The 19,541-nt window shown below is 34.4% G+C and overlaps 1 protein-coding gene and 1 long non-coding RNA gene across 2 annotated transcripts in view; one reads left to right on the forward strand and one right to left on the reverse strand.

Annotated features, from left to right (window-relative positions):
* Positions 1-17,718, reverse strand: part of LOC116725038 (uncharacterized) — a 142,210-nt gene extending 124,492 nt beyond the window's left edge. The window contains exons 1-3 of the mRNA XM_032570915.1: positions 17,411-17,718; positions 15,670-15,765; positions 13,928-14,023 (exon numbers count right to left, since the gene is read on the reverse strand). Coding sequence (XP_032426806.1) covers positions 13,928-14,023; positions 15,670-15,765; positions 17,411-17,448 — 230 coding nt within the window. The 5' untranslated portion in view covers positions 17,449-17,718. The remainder of the gene's footprint in view (positions 1-13,927; positions 14,024-15,669; positions 15,766-17,410) is intronic.
* LOC116725077 (uncharacterized) lies at positions 5,239-6,378 on the forward strand. The gene is made up of 4 exons (XR_004340313.1): positions 5,239-5,343; positions 5,570-5,576; positions 6,254-6,256; positions 6,368-6,378. It is a non-coding gene; the product is annotated as an uncharacterized LOC116725077 (long non-coding RNA).
* Positions 17,719-19,541: the final 1,823 nt, after the last annotated feature.

Here is a 19,541-nt window from a genome sequence, read left to right on the forward strand (position 1 = left end):
GTGGAAAAACACTTTTGATGAGTCGTCGCTGCACTCATAGGGTAATTTTGTTCAGCCAGCCATTCCTGGGAAGCTTCACAGCTGTTCCATGTTTTCGCCATGTGAGGGTAATGGCTCTCACTGTGGTTCACTGGAGATTCACTGGAGTCCCAAAGCTTTAGAAATGGCTTTGTAAGCCTTTCCTGATTGGAAGATCTCAATTACTGTCTTTGTCATTTGTTCCTTAATTTCTCTGCATGTCGGCATGATATCCAGCTTTTAATTATATTTTTGTTTACTTCACTTTGTCAGGAAGGTCCTGTTTAAGTGATGTCTTGATTGGGAGTAGGTGTGTCATTAAACAGCCCCAGATGTGACAAGAGACAGTGAACTCAGGTGTGATGGACCACAGTTAGGTAGAGGTGGATGGCAATCACTTTCATGCAGGGCCATGTAGGTTTGGATTTTTGTGCATTTTGTGTTCACTTGTGTCGTCTTTGACTAATATGCAAATTGTATTGATGTTGTGAAACACTGAAGTGTAACAAATTATGCAAAAAAAGGAAGTCAGGAAGGACAAACACCACACCACTATAGCTTCCACTAATTCATAATAAAAATTGAACTTGGATCCTTTTGCTTCATGCACATTCTTCATCCCAATTAGGGTTACAAGGTGGATGGAAAGAGTCCCAGCAGTAAGTGAATAGAAGAAAGTACTGTTGTTCTACTTAAAATAATGACTTTATTTGTTTATATTATATACAGTGTTTAGGTTCACAGGCATGAAGTACCTGACCACACAGTCAGAATTTTTTTATGTATACATTGATGGCTATGCAGACTGCCACAGAACTACAATATATGTCAAGTAGCTCAAACATATAATATAATTATCAGCCAATAAATATTGTGCACTCCTAATTAATACAATTTAACATTATTGTAATTTATGCCACAGTTTCCGATTGTATGCTACTCCAATCTATCAAAATTGCTTTGCACCTCAAAGACAAATCTAATGACTCGAGCAAAGAGAACAAAACTAAGACTTCTTTATAATATGCTTTATATAATATGTTTTATGTTTGTGGTTAATGGGAGTTGTGAACTAAAATAAAAGTAGATTATAAAGAATCTCTGAAAGCTAAGTAAATTTAGACTGCATATTTTGTATTATGTGAAATATGTAAATTGTTTAAATGTTGTGAAACACAGAAATGTAACAAAGAAATAAAAATGAAATCATGAAGGGGGACACCTTTTCATATCGCTCTAAGTGGTTACAGTCTTTCTAACTTGTGCACTCATAAATCTACAGGTTGCACAAAGTCACAGAACCTTTCTCAAACCAGAAGGCTGGAAATAGCTCTGCTGTGAATTTTGTTTTGAAAGTATGAATCAAGCTCCGCTTCTCTGATGATATATTGTAATAACTTAGAGTTCCTCCTTCCCAGTCAAGAAACACACCTATTTTTTTGCATGTAGGGACTTTGATTTCTTCTTCTGTGTTTTTATGCATGGCTTTGTATCCAGTCTTGGAGCAGAGCAGACTCCAGGACTTGTCATTGCATCCCAGACCACCATCACGGTTCCAGTTTCTACCCACATCTTTATATGCCACAGCAATTCCCACCACACCTTTCCATTCCACTTCCCAGTAACAAAGTTGGTTCAGGCCTTTATCACAAAATACCTGGGTCCTCTTGAACCTTTCATCACTTGTATTTTGCATTTCCAGCTTCTTGACATCATCATCAGTTTTCGCTTTTTTGTTGTTTTCAGCCAGAACAAGTCGTCTGCTTGCTGAGTTCTTATCAAACATAAGATCTGCACCATCTGAAAGTGTTCAAGAAGAAAATAAAGAAAGCCTTGTGAAAATTTAAACAATGACAGTTTCAGAATGTGTACTGTTTTTACCACAATGAATCCATGAATTTAAACATTAAATCTACTAGATTTGAAGAATTTGGAGTAATTAAGTATTTTGTGATTTCCTTAGATATGAAGTCATGTGTTATTTTTAGTATGATCGTTATTGCCTGTTAAATACCCTTCAGATGATCAAGTTCTAACTTCCACTTTCAAATAAACATGATTCATCTTGTAATACAAAAATGTAAAAATTCTGAGGGAAAAAAACAGCTTACATTTACTCCAACTGGGTTTTAGTCGATGTTTTCCTTCATAGTCAAAGCTGTGCACAGTAAGACAAGAAAGATTCATTTTATTTTAGAAATATTGGAAAGTCTTTACATATTATTTCATTCCTATTTTTATTGCTATGAAAGCTTATTATTATGTTATTTACTACACAATGTGTAGTTTAATTCACCAGCTCTTAGACTATAACATTTATTTGCATATTTAGCCAAGTCTAGCAAGACAAGTTTCAGTGAGATCCCTCATAAATACCTGATTGCTGTTAAAAGGCTCTACTCAGACATGGTGCATCATTAGATTAAGTTATTTTTCTACAAGTTGCAGTACTAAGTAATGTCTGATTTATTTACTCACTTCACTGTCTCAAGTTTCTTGTTTGGATCCTCAACTATTGCATTGAGAGCCCTCATCCCATTGTCTCCTGGGTGATTGTAACTCAGGTCCAAGTGTTTAAGAGAGGAGTTTCTATTGGACTTAATAGCTTCAGCCAGAGAAATGCAGCCTGTCTTTGTCACCTGACATCCTGCCAGCCTGCACAAAGACACAGTTGTGGACTAGAAAGAGCTCAGCAAAATTTGACAGTTTTATATATATATATATATATACTGTATATATACAGTATGTACTATACATGGTTTAAATTGTAAATGGCCTGAACTTGCCTAGCACTTTTTCAAGTCCATTGGACCCCAAAGTGCTTGATGCCACATTTGGTCATTCACCCATTCACACACACATTCCACACCGATGGTAGCGAGCTACTAGATTGTAGCCACAGCCTCCCTGAAATAGTCTGACAGAGGAGAAGCTGCTATGCACTAGGGCCACCAGGTCCTCTGACCACCACTAGTAGACTGTTGTATTATATTGACACAACATTTGACAGTGATACAAAAGTTCAGTATTTTATATTATATAGATTTATTACAAAGAATAGAAGTTGTTTATTGTAATTTTGAATGGTATGGCCAACAAATAATGAGAGTCCGAAATATGGCTTCTCAAAACATTAGAATATTCCAGATTATTTTTTGATAATAAGTCATTTATTTACATTTACATCTATTTTTATCAAAAAACATAATCTGCAATAGTCTAATGTTTTGACACACCATATTTTGGACTCAGTATTTGTAGGCCATAATCTTTAAAATTACACTAAACAACTTTTATTGAACTTTAGTTTTATCACTTTCAGTACTATTTTCATAGGACTGTTGTATTATATTGACACTTTACACAAACAAAGAATTGTGAACACATAGAATAACCTTAAATCTTGGAACAAAACAGTTTATAAACTCAAAATAGTGGCTAACTATAACACTGGTTGATATATTGAAAAACCTACTTGAGAGTCTCTAGTTTACAGTTCACATGTTTCAACCCATCAGCAAGTCGCTTCACTCCAGCATCCAGTAAATCATTATGACTCAGGTCCAACAATGTGAGATTAGAGGATGGATTGGTTAGCACTGATGATGTCAGACCTTTGCAAGATTCTTCAGAGAGCTCACACCAACTCAGTCTGTTAAAAGATCCATGAAAACAATCAAGTTAATTAGACAAACCATGTGTGAAATTCCACGTTTGTCTTGTCAAACTACAATACCACTGCCAACGGCAAAAGCCCTAACTCTCATATACAACATTAATAGTTTGTTCAAAATGAAGAAATTATTAAAAAGGATTATTCTGAACCAGTGAGGTATCGTAGACACTATATGATATAAAAAATACTTACAAAGTAGTGTTTGAGACTTTGACCACTGGCATCAATCCCAGAAGAACTTTCTCTGATTTCAGGTATTTCTTAAGATCAAACACTTCAAGGTTTGCATCTGATGTCAGCAGCACAAAGGTTAAAGCTGACCACTGAGAAGCAGTGAAAGTTTCAAAAGGTTTTTCTTCTGATTTAAGATAATTTTTGATTTCTTGAACAAGGGTGTCGTCATTCAGCTCATTAAGACAGTAGAAAAGATTAAGCTTTTTCTCTGTGTCACTGTTGTTCTCTCTGATCTTCTTTTTGATGTACTCTGCTGTTTCCTTATTAGTGTCTTTGTGTTTTTCAGTCTTATCTATCAGATCCTGAAGTAGATCCTGATTAGATTCCAGAGAGAGACCCACTAGGAACCGAAGGAACATGTCCCAGGCCCCATGTTCATTCTCAAAAGCCTTGTCCACTGCTTTCTTATAAAACTCTGAGGCTGCTGAGCTGGATTCTATGAACACATTTTCTCCTTTGTTATTAAATGAGTAGAAGACATGGAGAGCTGCCATGTACTCTTGAATGCTTTTATGGACAAAGCAAAACATATTCTGAGGGTACAGCTCGTGATTTTCTCGTTTGATCTGAGTGAACAACCCAGAGAAAACAGCAGCTTTGGTTACATCAGTCCCACAACTGGTCAAGTCTTCTTCAGTAAAGAGAAGGTTTTTCGCCTCTAGTCCTTTGAAAGCAAGTTTTCCCAAAGATAGGATTGTTTCATCATTAGTTTTATCACAGAATGTCTCCGTTCCAGAGGTTTCAGAGGTTGACTGATCTGTATTATATTTTACTTTTGTCTGTCTGCGCTGGAGCAAAAGGAAATGTGTGTACATGTCAGTCAGAGTTTTTGGCATTTCATCATCTTGATTTCTTTCAACAAAGTCCTCCAAAACCTTTGATGTGATAAAACAGAAAACAGGGATGTGACACATTATGTAAAGAGCTACTGATTTCTTCACATATGACAAGACTTTTTCAGCCACATTCTCATCACTGAATCGCTTCATGAAATACTTTTCCTTTTGCTCATCATTAAATCCTCTCACTTCTGTCATTCGATCAACGTTTTCTGGAGGAATGTTGTTGGATGCTGCAGGTTGAGAGGTGATCCAGATTTGAGCTTTAGGGAGCAAATTTCCCAGGATGAGATTTGACAGCAGAACCTTTATTGAGGTTGGTGTTGTGACATCACTCAATTTATTTGTTTCACTGAACTTAAGATCAAGACGACATTCATCAAAACCATCCAGAACAATCAGAATCTTGTATTTGTCATAGTCAGTTATTTCAGATGTCCTCATTGCTGGGAAGAACTGATGAATCAGATCTTGTAAACTGTGCTCTTTATCTGCTCTCAGATTTAGCTCTCGGAAAGGAAGTGGAAAAATGAAAAAAATGTTTTCTGTTGCTTTGCCCTCTGCCCAGTCAAGTATGTATTTCATTGAGGCAAATGTTTTTCCTATGCCTGCCACTCCAACGGTAAGAACAGTCTTAATGTTTTGATTATTATTTGCAGGTTTAAAGATGTCACAGTATTTAATAGATGTTTCTTCATTTGTTGTTTTGAACCTTGCATTCTGAACCTGCATGGCTTCATTCTGAGCACGCTCTCCTTCTGTGATGTAGAGGTCAGTGAAGACCTCGTTAAGAAGAGCTGAGGTCTTCTGTCCTTCAATCCCTTCAGACACGCTGGTGAATTGATCTTTTAGTTCACTTTTGAGTTTTCTGTGACTTGTGATATCAGGTCTCTCTGAAAAAATACAATGGAAATAGACAAAAAACATAGATTAAATACTTTTGAAAAAAATTATGTTATATATTTTTTTGACAAAATATAAAAACACACACAATAAAAGACTACTAATTGCAAACTTTGACCTAGGGATAAAAGTAGTTTTAAATACTTGAAGTGTACTATGACGAAAATCGTCAGTGGCTGATTGTGCAAACCAAAACAAATAAAAACATTAGTAATTTTACTATACTATAGATTCCCAGAAAGGATAACACAGAAAGTAGAAGCACTTCACAATGTGAGTACCACTTGTATTTTGCCATATGGGGTGGGACGTAATTAGTTACATTTACATCTATTGTTGTAATTACAGTTTGCCTAATTTGTCCTTTAAGTTGTTTACAAAACTTGAACTTTTACTTTTACTTGAGTTTGTTTTGAGTAAAGACACTCAGTTACATTTGAAATCATATATATTAATGAGTAAATATAGACAATAAGAAAACACCAGAAAAAACTGAAAGCTATGAGCTCCAGGAGGGGAGAGATCCGAACTTTTTCATGGCGCTTCGTTTTCTCAGTAAAACAACTTATATAATCATGTCAAGGTTGTAACTTTCAGTTTAGAAAGCTGGGTCATCTGGGTTTTCCTCTGAGCCTAGTGTTTTTATCCTGTTTTTATCCTATTCTGCCCTCTGAATAAGTATAAGCTAAACCTGCAGGCTTTGCTCTCCGATTATAATGAGACATTGAGTAATTACAAATAATTTCAGATTAAGTGTTATATGTCTGGTATTTTGATACTCTGCCCTCCTCATATGTTTCTGTTAGCGGTAGCTAATGTTAATGTGAGCTATGCTACTTTAGTTGTTCACAGCTAAGTCCGTGTATTTTTAGTGTCACAAATATTATTATTATATTATATAATAATATTATTTGTGTGTATTTGTGAATGAATATGTTGTTGTCTTTCAATTTTGTAGTTGTGTTTAGTGATTTGTTGAAGTGATTTGCATTTCAGGGCCACCATACTAAAGCAACCCGCATGAAAAGAAGAACAACGTAGATGTCACACCACAATGCACCATTTACAGAATAATGGAGGTACCATCTTTGGATTGACTTTGAAGTTGTTGAGCAATGGGAAAAAATAGTATCGTCACAAGATCATAAGACAAATGAAGCTGAGAAAAAAAAATACAACTGATAGCAGTGGCTTCTTGTGGAGCACTGAGTACATAGATCTCTTTCAGAATTATATTTTTACCAGATTTGCCTGTTGTGTGAATGTAGCCTTAGTTATTGTTTCTTTAGTCACTTCTGTGTAGAGTGGAATTGGTGATTTTTTAATATATTTTTGTCTCTATCTTACTTTTTATCAGCTTGCTTCATTTTTAATAAATGAAACTTAAGTGTCAGTTTCACGGTTACTTTTACAACCTGAAACCTAAGCAATACAAAGTAATTTCATTTTGACTTATTTAAAGTACATACATAGCTCTCTGGAATAGAAAAGATTCATCCTTGAAACTCATTCTGAAAAGTTGCATGGTTCATCAGTTTATAAATATTAGTATACTTTAAAGTAGTTTAAACTAAAAGTCAAAATTTTGTAATTTTACAGCTAACAGTTTAAATATTAGAAAATACATTTAAGTTCAATCTAATTGTAAGAAATTTGTATTTGCAGATCTTACCTCGTATTTCTGTCAGTCTGTCAATAAAGCCATCAGGGATTTTCTTAGCAGCTGGAGGCTGAGAGGTTATCCAGATCTGGGCCTCTGGCAGCAGGTTTCCTCTGATAAGGTTTGTTAGTAACATGTCGACTGAGGTTGGTTCTCTGACATCAGTCAAAGTTTTACTGTTTTCAAAGTCTAAACAATCTTGATATGCATTGAGTCCATCCAAAATAAATAAAATATTTAACTGGGAATAGTCAGAGATGATGATATTTTTGGTTTCCTCAAAGAAGTGATTAAGAAGCTCAAACAAACTGATATTTTTATTTTTTATCAAGTTGAGTTTTGAGAAGTCAATAAGAAACAAAAGTTCTGCAGGTTTTGCCTGGCTAGAAAATGGTCTTCTGATCCTGGTGAAAAATGACCTGTTCTCATCCTTTTTAGCCCATTCTTTTATAAATTTTTTCATGTGAAAAGATTTTCCTATATCAGCTTCTCCAATGGTCAGCACTGTTCTAGTTTTCTCTTCTTTCACATCTTTGAAGATCTCAGAAGTGGATTTCACTTTTGTAAAATCTTTCTGCTCACTTTCCCCTTCTTCAGAGCCATTTTCTCTTCTGATGATATGTTCTGTTGTTTTCTGGTTTGGATGACTGATTTCATCTTTTTCGTCAGTGATTTCTTTCAGAAATCTATTTTTCAGACATGATTCTAGCTTCTTCTGTTGCTCAGAGGTTTCTAAATATACAAAGCAAAGTTGTACAATGATGTAAAATGTGAATAAAGTCAACAAAAATGGTTACTTTGCATTGAAGATAAATTATAAATAATTTATTCAGACAGATATTCTTACCTTGACATTGAACAGTTCTGTTGATACATTCAGAAGGAATCTTATCAAGTCCTTTTGGTTGAGAAATTATCCAAATATGAGCTTCAGGAAGCAGATTTCCTTTGATCAGATTCGTTAGCAGCACATCCATTGATGCTGCTTCCTTCAAGTCTTTAACTTCTTTGTTGTTTACAAAGTCAAGAGGAAGTTCGCATTTTTCCAGTCCATCAAGAATGAAACATAAATTTTTCTTGTCATCTTTGGAAACTTTAACATTTTTTTTGTTGAAGAAATCATCCAGCAGAGATTCCATGCTTTTTACTTCATCTTTCTTTGTATTCAGCTCAGTAAAATCAAGGGTCACTAAAGCCTTTATGTGTTTATTGGATTTTCCTTTTGCCCAGTCGATCATGAATATTTTTATTTGGAAAGTTTTACCAATTCCAGGGGCTCCTTTCATCAGGACAGTTCGCACATTTTTGGACGTACCAGGAAGTTTGGAAATCAGAAATTTATTGCTGGAAAATAAATCTTTGGGCGTGATTGGTTTCTTTTTTCCACTTTCAACCGTCACTATCTCAGAGAGTTTTGGGTCAATTTTATGTCTTCCCACCTCCTTAAGAATTACTTTCTTCAGGTCATGTTTTCCCTTGGCATCTCCTCCTGTAATTTTTAAATTAATGATATGTGAACAACAGAAATAAGCATAACATATTTGATACACATGATTGCCAACACTCTTCGAAATATATTTTCAGCAATAATCTGCACTAATATCTCATATTTCCTCCTGGCATCCAGCTTTCATCAATAATCAACATCAAGCATTCAGAATTAATGAATAAAAACAATCTGTGTTTCTTCTGCGCAACAATTTAAACTCAGCAAAAAGCAATAATTTTCACTAAGTGTCACCCCAGCAAATTATTATTAGTTTACACCATTGACATTTTTGTCTTGAAACATCAACTATTGTCAGGGAAAGTAATGACAAGACCTGACAAATACTGATTTAAGATTCACAAGATTTGAGGCTTTATAGTTTAGGGAGAGAAAAAACAACTTGGTCTTCTTAGAAACAATTAGTTTTACTTTCCGGTGGCAATTTTTTTGTTAATGTTCAAATAGAAACAACAGGAATATTTTGACAAAAGCAGGTAAGACATTAATCATTACCACATCAGACAACACCTCATTAAAATAACACCAACAAAAAAAACAAGTAAAAACTAAATTTTACAATTACAAAATATAATCTGACACAGAGTTTATCTCTGAAAAATATTAATTAGTATTCATTAGTAAACAATTTAAAGCAAATGGACAGTTAGACTTAAAAAAAACTTATCTTTTTAAGTCATGCTCACTTGTGTCAGCTGGTCCAGATGTTTCAGGTTGGTTGTCATTAGAATCACTGCAGGCAAAGACAAAACATTTAACTGTTTTGATTTATATTTACTTAAACAGACATATGTTTACTAATTTTGAAGTTGAAAGACTGTTTTCGTAATTTATTTTTGCTAGAGCCGGGACTTCGTCACATTTATTTTAATTAATGAATTCTATACATTTTAATGCACTAAAATGTTAATGTAATTAATCACTTTTTCTTCCATGGAAAGGTAGCAAAGCTATTCAAACCTAAAATACCATTTTAATGCAAAACATGTTGCAGTATGCACAGATGTCCACAACGCTAATGTCAGCATTCACAGTTCATATTTCTAAAGAAGTATATTTTCAAAGAAGTGAAATGAATGATGAGATTCCTGAAACACTTGAAAGCTGAATTGATATAATAGCACTATGTAAAAATATGAATAGGTTAAATAACCTAAATAACAGATTCATATATCTATTCATTCAATAATTTAGAAACAAAAGCAGTTTTTGTGTTGAACATATTTACTTTGCCAATACATGGTTTTCAACAGACAAAATCGCAATGATGTACTTCTGTTTGGCAAAACACTTGCTGGCATCTATACGTTCAATGCAGAGTAATGATAACAATTGCATAAAACAGTGAAATGCCTGTCAGAAGATCCTGATAACGGCTCAACTATCTTTGATGTCCAACACCAGACAAAAGCAGAAATTTCTTGAATGAGATGAAAACGAAAAACAAGGAGACTAGAACAGAATCACTGGATAGATGTTTGAAGTGTGATGCAACACAGGAAGACATTTACAACACAAAACAGTGCTATTATTCAGTAACTTTATTCTGTATTAACATACAGTATATTCTCCAATCTGTTCATTTGTTTCTGCAAAACTTACCAAGAAGATCAATTTACATTAAATTAAGAAATAATTATGTCTTCAAAGAAAAGGCCTTGACCAGTCAGTTTATCTCAAAGCAGAAAAAGTGCAGACTGCAACAAACATCATCCATCAGTATTGGCCTTGTTCACCTCAAGGAACAAGAAGCAGTTTGGAAAATTCATCACTGAATGAACTGCTGAATTTATTTTCTTCTAACACACCATCACTCTCTTAAAAACCTGACCTGTTCATGTTTATTGAATTAATTAATACACCAATTTGTGCCACTTATGGTATTAACCTTAATCACACTGTTGTGTCTTGTATGATGCACTTTTTTTTTGCATCAATAAAATTTGTCCATGTTTCATATTATTTTTTATAAATGATTTTTCTACTTTTTCCCTCCTACTACTAGAGAGAAAATGCTATTTAGAGTCAATCTCCTTTTTTTTCTTCTCTCTTGCTCTCTGTGAAGGTGGACGTTTTTTTTCTCTGCTCCCTCCTTGCCCATGCCTGCCCTGCTTGCTTTGTTTTTGTTCTCTCTTTTTCTATATTTTTGGAGCCTTTCTTTGCACATCCTCCGCATCTACAAATTATGGATCTGGTTAACGGGTCTCTCAATGCAATTGATCAAATTTTCTCAACGAGAAGACTGAGCACAGGAGAACCCTCTTTGTCCTTCGGGGACACACCCACCAGGATTCACCCTGGATTTATTCATGATAATAGGATTTCTGCTGTTTGGAGCTTGCAGATACCTGGATTATAAACAAATTCGTGACGGAGTTGGCCGAACTAGTGAACACTCAGACTGTGAACAAAGACATAGGTTGGATGTGAGTCTTGCTGAGATTTGCAGCCCAGCTGAGGACTTCAAAACTCACTAACGGGATGAAATCGATCTTGGAGAAGTTGGTAGTTTCTGTTCAGTGGAACGACCAAACTAATTTGGATAATTGAGAACTGAAATGTATTGGAGAAACTTTAGGGAAGATTGAAATTTATAATCTACATGACCTAAGACATTCTGTATCTGAATTGGCTTTCTCCGTGTTGCCTTGGAAGGGCTGCATATTTCCAATCTCCTTGAAGATATGTAAACATAATGCTCCTTCTCAGTTCACCCCCTCCTGTTATCCATGCAGCTGTGGAGTTGGGCGCTCCCAAGGACATGCCTTGATAATAACATCTTATCGGACATCTGCTGAGAGGCTGAGCAACGTGGTTTCATGGCCCCGTCATGTCACCGCCTTCACTCATGTTTTTGTTTTGACCATTATTTTGTCTGAATGTTGCCATGTGCCCTCATGTGTCCTTTCCTCTTTTTTATTTTATTTTGTTAGAAACTGCAGAGTACTCACTTTAACCAAGAAAAGGAATTAGAGCAAACTTGGAATCCAGAGACTCTAGTTTATTAGTCACTCTTTAGCTTATATTTTAGAAACTATAGAGTACTCACTATTTAGATCAATATTAGATTAATTTTTAGATTATTATGCAGATAGACTCCTATTATTGCAACCCAGAAAAGGAATTAGAACGAACTTAGAATCCAGAAAAAATCTTCCAGAACAGGAACATTTAGTTTTTATTATTACTTAGAAACTGTGGAGTACTCATTACTTTTACAAATTTAGAGCACACTTAGAAAGTCCAGAGATTATTTACTTAGATTTAAGTTAAGTTAGCAACCCAGAACATAGATTAGAACAAACTCAGAATCCAGAAAAACCACCTTAGCAACTACGTTTTAGACTCCTGTTCTTCCAACCCAGAAATGAAATTAGACCAGAGGATATTTATCTAGCAACCCTGAAGAGGAGCACCTAGTTTACATATTTTGGATCAACATTAGATTATTTTTACTTCTTTTGCTTTTTCCTTTGGTTTGTTATTTTGTTTGTATTTCATTTTAAGTCCTGTAAAGCACTTTGTATTGCCTTGTTGCTGAAAATGTGCTATATAAATAAAATGACCTTACCTTATCTTGTGTATTTTATAAACTTGGCCAATAAACCAGATTGTGATTCTGATCTTTTTCAGTGCAAGTTGTTTGATGCATGTTTTCCTATATTATTTATTGTGTTCATATAAGCTCATAAAAATCAGGTCATAATATCTGGCATTGACAAATATCTCACATCTATGATGGAGTTTTAGTGCCAGGCTAAGAATTTACTTTTTAAATTACGAGAATAAAGTGATAATATCATGAGAACAACGTCATAATATTGCAATAACATAATGCTCTGATCACCCGTCAACATCTGTTATTTTTATTTAATTAAAAATTATTGAATTAAAATAATTAAATACAACAGATAAATAAATGATAGAGTGGGTAATTTTTATATTAAATGGTACAGAAGAGGATTTTTGTTTCTGCCAAAGCAAATCAAGTCTATTTTTCTTTATTATGGTTTTAAATTACAAATAGCCCAAAATGTTATTAATGTACACAATACTTGGTAGAAAAGAACAATGTCTTTTTGATTTCCATGTGTTTGACATCATTGGAAAACTTAAAATCAGCTTTTTCAGAATCTGTGAATAACTCAAAAAGTCTCCTGGTCGACTTGTTCATGGCTTGTCGTGGCAGTTCTAATTTTCCAAACAGCATCAGCTTTATTATTAGGATAAACAAAGAAAACAACAATAAGTACATTAAGAGACTAATATTTTCGTTTCAGGTTGTATTTATTAATATTAATTGTTATGTTATTGTAGGGGCATTTTCAAATTAGATGGTCCTTGAGTGGTCCTGAGGTTAAGTGATCCTCAGTCTGAAAATTTTGAGAAACACTGACAGTAAATTGGTCAGTGTTTAATAAAACCAACAACAAAACAAAACAGCTGGGAAAACAAGGTTCAGGGTGAAAGATTTTCCTTTGAAAAACAGCAGATTGGACATCATAAAACAAAAACATCTATTATTCAGTAACCTTATTCTCTATTATTATATAATCTGTCCATTTGTTTCTTCACAACTTAATAAGAAGGTCCATTTACATTAAATTAAGAAATAAATATATCTTCAAAGAAAAGGCCTTGACCAGTCAGTTTATCTCAAAGCAGAAAAAGTGCAGACTGCAACAAACATCATCCATCAGTATTGGCCTTGTTCACCTCAAGGAACAAGAAGCAGTCTGGAAAATTCATCACTGAATGAGCTGCTGAATTTATTTTCTTCTAACACATATTTTGTTATTTTTTTTATATAAATGATTTCTCTATTTTTTTCCTCTTACGGCTTGAAAGACAATGCTATCCAGAGTCAAACTCCTTGTGTGTGTACAAATGTGGCCATTTTTTCAGTGCAAGTAGTTTCATCCATGATTTCCTGCATTATCTAAAATGTTCATATAAATAACATAACAGGGCATTTCTTTCGAATTGAAGCTATCTACTTGATTTTTATATTAATGATGTCTTGATGTCTACATCACAATAACTGCTGTATATGGTACATGTTTTATTGTGTTTTACTAAGAAAAGGTTACCTTTGATCTTCACTGTCAAAGTTTAAAGGTTCACCTTTGGATCTGTCACTTTTCAAGCTCACTGAAGAAGAGTTCGAAGTTTGGCGATGAAGTGAGCTAGAAGACAAATATCAAAATGTTTTATTAGACAAGCTCTAACAAATTGAAACCAGCTTTCCCCTTAAATTTTAAAATATCAAGTTTAATAATCTGATTAAATAAAATATCTGGCATTGACAAATATCTCAAATCTACAATGAAGTTTTAGGGCTAGGCTAAGAATTTATTTTTTAAATTCTGAGAATAGGGTCATAATGTCATGAGAACAAAGTCAGAATATTAGAAAAATATAATGCTCTACTCATATAAAAAAATGTTTTAATAGTACCTTTCTTTTGAAATTTAGGGTTTGCATCCCCTAGGATAATTGCCCATTTGGGCTATAAAAATGTCACTTTTGCATGAAACAAATGTTAAATTAATGTAAGTAATGAATCTACCATGTTTTTGCATGTTTTGCTTTTTTTTAAAAAATACCACAAGTCAGTATCAATTAAATTTATGTAGCAGTAATTAACAAATGTATTAAGTCAGTTTACAAAAAATGTATTTCAACCCAGTCATTCATACTAAGAGTACATGTAGTGAGAGTGGATTCCTATACAGGAAGAAATCTCCTGCAGAACCAGAACCTGACTCAGTACAAGCAACAATCCGCCACTACCCTGAGAAACTCTGCTCTGAAATACTCTGAATTAATATATAATACACAGTAAAGTAAAATAATCCACTTTTGAGGGTAAAATAAGCTTCAACAAAATTTTAATAGGGAACATTTATAAATTTATTGACTCAAAATAAAAGAAAATTTGAGTGTAACTATTCCTCTTTTATCCCCCAGGATACAGACATTTTATGTCTGCTGGTTAAATGTAATTCATATTCTTTTCAAAAATATATATTAAATCACTCTTAAAGAACATCATGTTACAAATTCAAGTCCTTTCACATCAGTATGTATAGGAAAAATAACAACTCATACATCACAATGTATATCTTTGTCCATGCGGTCTGCCATTTTGAACTTTATATATCCATATAAGTTTGTTTTTGAATGCTGGCATAGGGTCACATGACCTCAATATTCGCCCATTCCCCCTTTACATGTATAAAATTATGTGAAGTGCAAGTGGTTGATAGCCTTCGTGTCTATAGCTTGTGAAATGTCTGTATCCCCCAGGACACACAATCTATTTAAGGGTAATTAAATACAACAGATATTGTTATTGTTTTATTTTTTATGAATGATTTTTCAATTTTTTCCTCCTTCACAGACAACACTATCCAGAGTCAAACTCCTTGTATAGATAACAAACTTGGCCAATAAAACAGATTGTGATTCTGATTTTTCTGAGTGCAAGTTGTTTGATGCATGTTTCCCTACATTATTCAATGTGTTCATATTAAATAATGAACTCATAAAGAACAGGGCATTACTTTTGAATTGAAGCTATCTACTTGATTTTTATTTAAATTATGTCCTGTTATGTTTTATATTATTTTTTTTTATTTCTGATCATTTTAAAATGAACATAATGCTCTTCGGATTAAAATAATTTTCAAAAGCCTCAAAATCCTCAAAATCTGCTCAAAAGACACAGACAGTGTTTTTTGAGCAGAATTCACTGGTATTTTACTATAACTAGTATACATTCTGCTGCTTTTTATTGTGTTTTACATGAACTATTACCAAAGTGTTTTACCTTTGATCTTCACTTTCAAAGTTCAAAGGTTCACCTTTGGATCTGTCACTTTCCAAGCTCACTGAAGAAGAGATTGGAGTTTGGTGATGAGGTAAGCTAGAAGACAAATATCAAAATGTTTTATTAGACAAGCTCCAACAAATTTAAATAAATTTTCCCCTTAAAATACTAAGTCTCTGCAGAGCCCTGCAAACAACATCAGCTTTATTATTAGGATAAACAAAGAGAACAATAATAAGTACATTAAGAGACTAATATTTTTGTTTCAGATTGTATATATTTAAGTATTGTGTTACTGTGCGGGCATTTTCAAAATAGGTGGTCCGGGAGTGTTTGTTAGATGGGATAAGTGATCCATCCATCCATTTTCTTTACACTCTTGTCCCTATAGTGTGTTCGGGAGGGGTGCTGGTGCCCATCACCAGCGAGATATTTCGGGCAAGAGGTGGGGTATGTTGAGTCTATTTTAGTTTCTAACCTGCAAGGAATCAACCAAAAACACAAATTGCTTTTCTGCAGAAGAGGGGAGCAGAGCCAGACGCGGAGAACCGCCATCAAACACTGTCTGTGATCAACTGCGCCGGCTCTTAGTCCCCAACTGCCTTTTATTATGATTACAAGGAAGGAGGTTGGGCTTTTTCACACAAAGAATGGATCAAAGGCCTTTACTACATGATGTTCTGGACCCTTCTGTGGACATGCCCTTACAAAGCACGAGGCTGACCGTTACCAATCAGTTTCATAGGCAGCTGATAACCAAAGCAGCTGATAACACAGAGCTGTGTAAACGTTTCTAGCCTCCAGGCAAACATCCTAAAAACAGTTAATAGTGTATCACAAAAGAAAGGAGCCAAGTAAACAAACGGAATAATAATATGAAAACATAGCCTTTCAAATAAACTCATAAGTAAATTAACTCTGATAATTTTTCTAACAGGGTATACCCTGGACAGGTCTCCAGTCTGTCACAGGGGTTAAGTGATCCTCAAGTATGAAAAAGTTTGAGAAATACTTGTGAGGATGTGGAATTTTGTGTGTGTTTTTAGTTTAGTTCTCTGTGTCTTCTTGTCTACCCCATGATTGTCCCCAGTTTTCTTCTGTTTTCCTTGATTACTCCATTTTGTGTTTTACTCCACCTGTGTCACCTGCCCCCTGGATCCTAGTCGTGAGTCGTGTGTGTCTCCAGCGCTACCAGTGTCGGAGTTTCTTGCCTCATTGCTCACCTGTGCTGCCTGGACTTCTGTACTGTTTGTGAACATTATCAAAACCATAATTTTTGCACTTCTACCTAGGTCCAGCCGCGTCTATCCTCATCACCAAAAACCACAATCCAGACAACACTGACATAAGTAAATTGGGCAGTGTTTATTAAAACCAACAACAAAACAAAACAGCTGGGAAAGTAAGTTTCAGGGTAAAAGATTTTCCTTTGAAAAATCTTTCAAAGATTAGACAGAATTAAACAAACACCACGTATTATTCAGTAACTTTTTTTCTGTATTACTATATATACTTCAATCTGTCCATGTGTTTCTGCAAAACTTAAGGTCAATTTAGATTAAATTGATAAATAATTACTTTTGGAACTAGGGTCACACTCTGTCAACAAACAAAATGCAGAACTTGTGGGGGGTGGAGGGGATTCCAAGCATGCCGACAAATCCAAATGATCAGTTTACCATTCTATTTTCTCTTGAGAAAGTTTTTCAGAAAAGACTGAAAACAAAAAAGCTTCACTTACCTGTCACCTGATTTCATCCCATCCTCTTCCTGAGACATTTTGCTTGGGATCTCCTCAATTTTCAGTAGGCTTCCATTTTATCTTTATCTGTTACTTCATGCTCAACATCTTGCTTCAATCTTTTTATTCTTGCAAAAGCACAGTCAGATACCTAAAAAGTTGCAATCTCTATGAAAAGGAAAACATCTGAACTGTGTGAAGGTATTCTGACTGAGTCAAAGTCGGTTCAAACAATCTGCAAAACAAAGCAAAACAAGTTAATATTTAATGGTGACAGCTCTTTGACCTTGGCAAGCAGGGCAATCTCTTAATGATTGTAAACCTATAAACCACAGATAATCTCAAAACTGCAATAGCAAACTTCTTATGATAGCCTTGTTTACGGACAAGCCTTCTTCTGTCAGAGAGCTGCTTAGTACAGAGGATCGTAATTGTACGTTTAATGACGGGGAGCGACAGGAGCACAGCGATGAGTTTAACGGAATGACCGTGACTTAGCAGCGCTGCTCCTCTGAAGGACTCACAATAATAAAGAGAAAAGCAGAAAAAGTCAGAGATCTGAGCTGCCGTTTTGCGCCGACAGTGTAAAACACCGGAACTACACAATATTAGCTTGGTGTGATGTGAATTTGATTTTTCGTTTGAATTTAAAAGGATAATAAAGTTTATGATCAAAGTCTTTATAATTATGTTTTGGGCCATCAATATTTTTTTCATAAGACAAAATAAAATATCTGAGTTAATTTAGTCCATCACAACCAGAACCTCGAGGTTCTTTGTTGCTGAGTGACGCTGAAAATCAGCGGAGAAATAACCGCAGCTGCTGCACTCCAGACCGTAATACGGAGAATCTCCCCACTGGATTAGAACCGAACCGAACCGAATATATTCAGGCTATATCAGGCTGTATCTTTAGATTTACATCAAAAGCTCACACCTTCATTCTTGTGAAATGTGACCAATTCATATCCTGACAACTTTTATCATCTAAAAACTGATTCTGTCCACATTTTCTCCCTCCATCTTGACATGGTTGTACACTCCTCCGTATAACCTTCATAGTCTGAAATGATTTAGCAGCTCTAAACAGAGCTGCTTTTGAAACATTATAAATGAAACATTAATAAACATTCTGATGTGCAAGGCGACCACAATTCAAAATGTTATGCTTCAATTGTTGCCTTTATCTTCTATGACTGTTTTTTTGTGTTTTTCTGATGTAAAGCACTTTGAACTTCCTTGTTGCTGAAATGTGCTACACAAATAAACTTGATTGATTTATTGATTGATAGTATTCAGCAGGTTGTTTTCTTGTCAGCACAAACACAGCACTCTTATCGTTATGGAAAGAGAGATCATGGTTCATGATAAGTGTCAATAAAATTATAGTATTAGAAAAATAGCTGTGGACAAAACATTCCCACAAATGTGTTAATCATTTCATAAATAAATCATTACAATAACCATAAAATATTAAATTGCCTACAAGTGCAGGATTTACAAATAAGTTACCAGTTCACACACTGCTGGATCCTTTCTTGCAGAACTGATTGTGGTGATTTCTAGAATGAGTAACATTGCCTTGTCTTCTATAATCCTATGTCCTATTTTATTACTTGAGAAGAATTATCAGACAAAATTGTAGCAAGTTTTACAATCAATGAATAAAAATTTAATTTTAATTAAGTATGGAGTGCAAATGTAAGGTAAGTTGTGCCCATCTTTATAGTGATTATTGTGTTCATGATATTCTATTTGAAAGGTTTATTTCTTCACAAAGTTCCAGCTTTGTCTCAGACTACCTGTGGTTGACACTAGATTTGGTGTGAATTTTATACATGACTGCCTCATAAGTTTTAGATAAATCAGAGAAATATTTGTAAGCTACTAGTTCAGTGGCTAATTAAGACACAAACCACTTTATTTTATGTCTGGAATTTACAGGGTACGTAGTAGAGACACTTAACTGCAGATATTTAGACAAACCACATGCACAATAGAATAGAATAGAATAGAATAGAAGTACTTTATTCATCCCAGCAGGGAAATTACTTCGCAGTTACAGCATAGAGACAAGACACAATAACAACTACCACTGAGAAGTAGTTGTAGATTAAATAAAAAATAAAAT

Source organism: Xiphophorus hellerii, chromosome 1 (genome assembly GCF_003331165.1).
Source record: "Xiphophorus hellerii strain 12219 chromosome 1, Xiphophorus_hellerii-4.1, whole genome shotgun sequence".
Classification (NCBI taxonomy): Eukaryota; Metazoa; Chordata; class Actinopteri; order Cyprinodontiformes; family Poeciliidae; genus Xiphophorus; species Xiphophorus hellerii.